Source organism: Orbicella franksi, chromosome 2, assembly GCF_964199315.1.
Source record: "Orbicella franksi chromosome 2, jaOrbFran1.1, whole genome shotgun sequence".
NCBI lineage: Eukaryota > Metazoa > Cnidaria > Anthozoa > Scleractinia > Merulinidae > Orbicella > Orbicella franksi.
In genome coordinates this window covers 38,451,946-38,459,711 of record NC_138146.1, presented here as the reverse complement: position 1 = coordinate 38,459,711, position 7,766 = coordinate 38,451,946, and the positions used below count along the sequence as shown (strand labels likewise).

Here is a 7,766-nt window from a genome sequence, read left to right as displayed (position 1 = left end):
GATTAAAAATATAATATATTCATTTTAGGCGTATTTCTTCACTCGCGTAACAACATTATACAACAATAAAGCTGTACAAAGGATTGTTTCTCCTAGGGAGAATACTACTTTGCTGTCCAAATTTCACATGTTCTCGGACTTGGTCCGTTCATTTGAGTTCCTTAATTTATATTTTGGTCCAGTCAATATTCTATATACAATATACATAATATAATCTATGACGGTATCATACTTATGTTTCTATAACTCTGTGAAATACTAGACGATCGATCGAAGACACGCCAAATAAACAAATCGCCTCTCTGACCGTCCCTCCCTCTCTCCTCGCTCGCAAACACGCGTGCTACCGCGACACGAAGAGATGCACTTCAATCCAACATGGACAAGAAGTTACAAGGGGTCGGCAATACTGTGCTGATGACGTTACACCCCAGCCTTTCTTAAAACTTATTCGAACCGATTCGGGATGATAACATCTTACTCCTGCACTATCCACCGCGCGACATGCTTCACCAGTGAAATTGTTGTAATCATACACCTTGAGCGAATAGCCGGGAGGAACTTTATGTACAAGAATATTATGTCTAGTTTTTCCGCCAGGACATTTTTCATTGGAATAAGTCAGTGTTGGGCCATTTGCGAATAAATCGCAACCACTGCGATTATAAATCCATATTCCGTCTTTTTCGCGTGTCAATTGAAGTCCATAACCTATTTGTGCTCGTACTCTCTTTGTCCTGTCGGGGACGTCAGTTCGTCGATTTAGAGCTGCTAAACAGAATCCGCTAGGCTCCGGTAGAGTTTCAAATACATTGATAACATCAGTAGTTCCTTCAAATGAGGGTCCGATTCTTTCACTTTGCTCCCAGTAAGCTATCGAACACCAAGGTCTGGACCAATGTTGATCAGTCGAAAAACAGTAATCTGGCCCTGCAATGGCAGTGAAAAATTAGCAACACAGTATCATGCATGTCTACAAATGTTGAATTCGATAAATAATTGAGCAATCTGATGGAGTGGGGTTTCGACGAACTCATAACAAATAAGAAAGCCCGATGGCAAAGGCCTCACATACCGGTTGCACGGAAGAGTTAAACCTCCCATAGCACAAACACAGCAAAAGGTCAAAGAAAGGTATTCGAAATTTTTTACCTAATGTTTGTGAAGCTGGCCGAGTTTGGGACGTTCTGCAGTCCAAAGGGCAAGTTGTTGACTGCGTAAGGTTGCTAGTAAACCCTGCAAAGTAAAACGAATATTTGTGTGAGAAGCAGACGGATTGAATGTCTGGAAGAGACACAAGCACGTAACTCTATTAAGAACGAAGTTTCCAATGTACATGCCTGAAGATTCCTCATTTTTGACCTCCATCGTGCTCGGCAGCGTCGTATAAATCGCACTGACTTGCCCTGCCAAGTAAAACACCAGATTAATCACAAAAAGAATGAAACGGCAAAGCGAGAAAGAACCGTCTCGTATGCAAATGAGATGCAAAAAATATTATAAAATCTCGAACACAAACATTGTCATAAGAGCGCTTTGAGCAAGATTTCGAATTTCATAGCATAAAACCTACCCGTATTCATGATTGCACTGTAGTGGTAAGGATTAATACACACTTTCTTGTCGAGGCCATTATGTGTCGAGCAGCAAGAACCGCGTTTGAGTTCAGCCGAGCTTCGAACCTGCGGCAGCCGAAATACTCGGAACAACACAAGTTGCGGTTCGACCACTACTTGCCTGCCCAGTCTCTCCTGTGTCGGAAAGAATACACAAGTTGTTTCGAGGCCGCCGCGTGATTCCAGCGCCCTTTGCAGAGTCGAGAACTCCTTCTCGTGCAGTCGCTTCAAGATCGAGTGAGTTACTGATTTGAGTTCCGCACTTTCCTCAGGCGAAAAATCCTTGCGGCCAGTGGGAACGAAGTAATTCTCGAGTGCGGACAGTTTGCTTACCAGTCTCAACAACTTGAACATATAAGCTACACATTTGTACTTAGCGATCACATCCAGCCGATCTGAAAGATTTGCGTGGTCTAGAAAGCGAAGGAAGGATCGAAGTTCCTTGATCACGTCGCAAGCTTGTACGTCTAGACAGCATGTAAGGAGCTGGCAGATTCGCATTAACTTATTCGTCTCACAACCATTGCACACAACGGTAACTCAGCGCCGACGTACCAGCAGAAGAAAAACAATCTTATTGGCTGCATTGAAGTCACGTGCCTGTCTAGACACTTTGCCGCGTCTATAGTTGTCTGATGTGGTGTTACGCAAATAACAATTTCAATAAGCTCTCCTGCCAAGTGATTGGTCAGGATTATGATGGACGGAAATCACTCATGATTCCCCGCAAAAGATCGAATTCACAATGAGCTGATTCCACTTTGTTTGTTCGGAAGATGTCTGGTTTCTTTGTGGATTTGGGGTATTTTGTATAAGCCATGTGGTGTACTGTTAAAAACAGTCCTGTGGGTAGCCCAGATGTTTGGAGTTTATTCAAATTTTCTTTTACTGTTTGTCTTTTTATACCGGACCAGTTTGCGGCGAGTATTCCTTTTTCACTTTACGGTTGAAATCAATCGCAAAGAAAAGAGAATTCGTTTTAATGCCAAATTCTCAAAATGAAACTTACTGCAAGTTGTAATTGACGGGTTCAATATTGCCGGGAAAGTCACGGAGAGATTGAAACAATAAAGAAGATCAAAATAAGTTCGTTTACCTTTTATTCCTGCTTGTACCAGCTGAGGTCAGCCTTGAAATCCTATTAAAAACCAGCAAAGAATTACTTTTTTACCGCACGCCGCTACGAATACCACTATTGAACCAAATATCAGTTTCCATAATTTTCAATATTATTGTTTTATTTTATGCGCAGTCATTCTGAGTCAGCGGTTTCATTTCTAAGAACAAACCCCACTTTTATCCGCAGTGGCGAAAAATATACCTGCCGAGAGTCTGTTGTGCACTAGCGGGGAGTACCCTCGGGGGAGTACCGCCCTTTGCTGAGATCTATTCTCAGTCAGTTATCTTGATAGCTTATTGGAATTGTTTTAGTACACATTATGGTCAAGTGTAAGTGGAGTCGTATGGAAGGGAGATTGATGTTTCCCCTCGTCTTGTATAGCATGGCCTAATCACAGGTGGCCCGGCCCGGCCCAAGCACACAAATGTACAGGATTTGCACGGGAAAAACGGTTATACTCTTAGGCCTAAAAAAAAAACACAAAGGAGTAGTATTGCTTCAGTTGGTCGATTTATGGCAATTTGGGTGGTGTCTCTTAAGTTTCACTGCTTTGTCCGCCCAGTATATACAAGGCAGTGAAGCTAATAAAAAACACCTTAATTGCCATAAATCAACCTAGATACCTCACGGACACTAATGAAACACACACCTCGAGCAAGGTAGTTTCATCTTTATTCATACTCCTTGGTATTTTTTAAGATTAAGATCACAACAGTTTTTTTTTTCCCATACAAATAACAAATCCTTATATTTCGACTATTGGGTAACCCGAGTATTACTGTATGTACCGGCACGCTCTTGGGCCATCTGTGGCTTATTTAGCTGACAGGCTGCTCAGACAATGTGAGGAGTCACGGGAAGAAAGAAAAAAATACAAATTCTTAAGTATGCTGCGCTGCGGCACATGGTGCTGTATAAACTCGCGATCTTCACGTGCAGCAGCACGCGCGCACAACCTCCGGCTCGACTCATACGAAAACGTTTCTCTTTGGATAAGACCCTGGTTTGTTTACACACTCGAATGTTTCTTTTTTTTTTTAATGACGTGTTAACATTTCTACTACCGTTCAGTATTTTGGGTGCAAGTGAGCCTAGGCCGGTTATCCTGTCGCTCAGCTGGAAACAACTTTACTTTGTCTCCAAAGGATCGGGGATTTTTTAATGTACTTTGTACCTCCCGTAGGTAAAGCACTCAATAACGGAAATATTTATGGCTTAAACATTAGTTACCGTCGAACGAGTTTTAGACTTAAAAAAAATAGCGTCTGGGATATTAAGAGATACAGATGATTGGCGGACCACTAAATTTTGTCCCGGGAAGTAGCCAGGGATTGCCAAGCTCTAATGTTACCCTACTTTAGGTTTATCTTGTCTCGCTTCGCCGTCAACTTTTAATTAAAACGTCCCAACATCAGTTCCAAATGTAATTGTTGTAACAAGTCGTTAGACATCTTGAAGAATAACAACAGGTTTAATCACCCGCGCAATAGTTCCGGACGTGTTCATTTTTCTCACCTGGTTTTTGTACGGCCATGTCCACACGTAGGCAAACACATTTTTTTTAGCCGCCTTTCGTTCACACATAGCGAAAAGTAAACTGTCTATTTTCTTATATTTCATAAAATATTTCTGCTCGAGCGCGATTGGTTTAAACACGTCACGTGACCGAATATTCTGCGCGTGTTGCGAAAAATATTTGAAGGATAATAAACACAATAGCCTCCATTTGGCGCGAAAATGTGCTCGGATATTCGTCCTTGGACACTATCTGTTCCTCAAAGCTCACAGTTTTCCTCGAGCTACGCTTTCGGAACAGATAATGTCCGCGGACAAATATCTGAGCAGATTTTCGCGCCAAGTGGAGGCAATTGTTTATTTATATAATAATTAAATGAATGCGCGCGCCCTGATTGGTCAATCGGCTATGGTTTATTGTGCCAGGAAAACTCACGGAAATTTCGCGTGTCTTCTGAATTAATATATAAAAGCAATAGACCACAAGTTTCTATGGTTTAGAGGCATGATAAACCACTTGAGATGTTGGAAGAACACTCGAAGAATTCGTAAATCACTCACCTGCGGCTCGTGATTTACGAATTCTTCTCGTGTTCTTCCAACATCCCGCGTGGTTTATCAGCCTATAAACCATAAAAACTTGTGGTCTATTGCTTAAATATACGTTCTCTGGAGAAGGTAAATTCATAAACAATTAACGATTAGCCATCTTTGTGTACTTATTTTGGTGTCGATACTCGCTATCCATGGATAGAAATTTCCATTTGTAAACGCTAATGTCGCAACGCTGCTCATTGCAGCTGTGAAAACCAGTATTGTCCAAAGTCCTCCTCAAGTGCTAGATACATTTGAGCGGTTACGATTCCTTTCTTGCCTTACATCGCATCGTTCCGGTTAACAGGTGTAAATCATTCGTAAATGATTACCGGACTCTCAACGATGGTATGTTTTTACAGATCCATACCTATGAATTAAGTATGCTCGTTAACATAGCCTCGCTCCCAATGTGTGGCTTCATAGCTCAGTTGGTAGAGCATCGCACCGGTATCGCGGAGGTCACGGGTTCGAATCCCGTTGAAGCCCTGATTTTTTTTTTTTTTTTCAGGCTTCTTCTTTCCAATTGCTTAAATTGGAAAATTTACTGCGATGATCATTCTTCACTTTCACTTTTATAGCCTTGCAGACCAACTTCAGTGTCAACCTGGAACGATTATCAGGGAAAGAAGCCATAACCATGTGTACAGCCGACATTTCGCAATTCGCAACTCGTTCCATAGTTACGAAGACTCCGCTGTAAGTGAAACAATTCGTGTGTGGCTTCTAAAAGGCCCTGGACAAGCCGAGTTTAATTGCTATATATCTCAAAATTCTATGTTCTCATTGTTAAACCTGCAGCATGCGAGTAGTTGTGACTGATCACGAGTAGGATTGCATTTTCAAGGAGAGTATATGGTAAGTCAGTTTGTTTGCTCACATTAAGGTCGATCTTGATCGGGTTTCGCCCCCACCCCCAAGTTAGGTAAAAGGCCATTGCCTGATTTCAAACCGAAAAGGACTAGGTACGAATCTGTAAATTATGGGATTAGCAACTATTGATCCACATAGTCATAAAGTGCAGATCAAGCTTTACAAAATCCCCAAGTTTGGTGTAAATAGACCCAATAGTAGGCAAGATACAGCCGTTTGAAAACGTCAAAATTTACAAAGAAATGTATAGCTATCCGGACGCTGCGAATTAAGAGACGCAAGTATTCCCAGAGCTAAATCTGTTGACCAATCACAGCCAACTAGTCCTAGACATGCAAATTATTATGCCGCGGGTGAATAATCTGAGAACTGTAAGTACATGTCGCGAAAGACAATGGCATTCTACACGATGGTCCGGATGACCCAACATTTCTTTGTTAATTTTGATGTTTTTAAATAGCTGTATCTCAGTCAAAACTAGCCTAATTAACACCAAACTAGGGGATTTTGTGAATCTCGGTGTGCTCTTTCTGACCACGTGGATCAATAGTTGCTAATCCCATAATTTACTGACTCGTACCTAGTCCTTTTCGGTTTGAAATCAGGCAATGGGAACCAACTTCGATCCTTTGCCTTGTCATTGAGGAGAAAGAAGGAAGACAAAGGAGAGAGAGCCCTGGATCGAGGTTGCATGGGAACAGGGTTGCAGTATTCTTATAATGGAGAATTGAAAATTGCCGTAATGAACATATTTTTAGAGGCAATTTTTCTTGTTGTTGTCCCACTTACAGTTAATCCTGTTGTTTTTCTTTTCAAGACTTCGTAAAGGGCATCAAAACCTCTTTTGCTGGTACTTTTTAGTATTGCAGATAACTTTGTTTTGGTTCCAATGATGTTATACCGTTTTCTTTTACATCAATATGTCACTGGATTGATGAAAACTGTGTCAATACTTTGCACCAAATCATCCATATGCATTTTGATTTCACGACTCCTAAGGGCCTTGCTCCAAGGGATAAAAAAAATAGAGTGAAGTAAGAAAAGGAAGATAAGAGAGTGGAGGAAAAAAAGACTGATATCCTTTTTAATTTTTATATCGTCTATTGTGAAGGATCCGTTGATGTCCAGTAAAAATTTATTTGTGGTGAAAAAATAATCGTGAGCTTCGTTGAAGCAACGGAAGCGCTTATTAGTGAATTGTCTACCATGTTACGTTTGGAATGAGCTTCCTTGAGTTCGTTTTTAGAAGATATATGTGATGAAAAGTCGAACTTTTTTTGAAAAATTGAGACACAGTCATTCCAAACGTGAGAGGATGTAATAGCTGACTTGCATCTAAAACGCGTTTTAGTTGCATGATCTTAATAGAAACCGCCATCAATTCCTCAACTATTGGCTATTTCCGCTAAACTGCCAAGTGACAGTCATGTAATCTGCCAGAAGAACCAATTCTACTTTAAAATGTTAAGTGCGTTAATTTAAACCTAACAGCTTGGTAAATTTCGGTTCCATTGTCATGTTTGTCTTCATAAGAATAACTAATAATAATTATTTTTAACAGTAAAAGCCTTTTGACCTGGACCAAGAGGTGGTGGTAATCAGTGGATTGGGCCGGCACAACTCGAATACGGTAGAACCGGACGGTCAAGCTACAAAACAACTGAATGTGCTATGATGGCGTGATAACTTTCCGACCACTCTCTAGTGGTCGCACACTATTTTGATTGGGTAACAAGAATCGAAAGTGAGCTTCCACGAAAATTGCCAAAGACGGAACTAATGAGTGCTCACCATTTAGCTAAAAAAATCAGGGAATTTCGGTTGAAAGTCAAATGGAACAGTAATTTTCCGGGAAATCCGTTCGGAAATTGTGGACTACATCTTCCTTTACTGTTCGGAACGGAACGGCGGAAATTTCCTTACTACTTGCTTAATTTTCCAGTTCCAGTCTCTCATCAGCCGAAAACAATAACGCAAAATTGAATTGCAAAGGTAAGCGAGCGCCATCTTGTTCGTTTGGGTTGCTGAGTTTGGAAAAACCCTTATAT

At 41.0% G+C, this 7,766-nt stretch overlaps 1 protein-coding gene across 1 annotated transcript; it reads right to left on the bottom strand.

The window, feature by feature from the left end:
- Positions 1-2: 2 nt before the first annotated feature.
- On the bottom strand, positions 3-3,851 carry LOC145479774 (SMAD family member 6-like). The gene is made up of 4 exons (XM_081458223.1): positions 1,574-3,851; positions 1,341-1,406; positions 1,153-1,236; positions 3-930 (listed from the first exon to the last, which is right to left on the bottom strand). Exons 1-4 carry the CDS (start codon positions 2,115-2,117, stop codon positions 344-346), a joined length of 1,281 nt encoding a protein of 426 aa, XP_081314349.1. The 5' UTR covers positions 2,118-3,851; the 3' UTR covers positions 3-343.
- Positions 3,852-7,766: the final 3,915 nt, after the last annotated feature.

Bases quoted from the DNA above. Each gene is read 5' to 3' on its own strand.
- LOC145479774 (XM_081458223.1), bottom strand. From the start codon at position 2,117: ATGCGAATCTGCCAGCTCCTTACATGCTGTCTAGACGTACAAGCTTGC. The intron at 1,407-1,573 runs GTAGGTTTTATG...TTTACTTGGCAG, and splicing joins CAGTGCAATCATGAATACGG to GGCAAGTCAGTGCGATTTAT. The intron at 931-1,152 runs GTAAAAAATTTC...CTGCCATTGCAG, and splicing joins GCCAGCTTCACAAACATTAG to GGCCAGATTACTGTTTTTCG.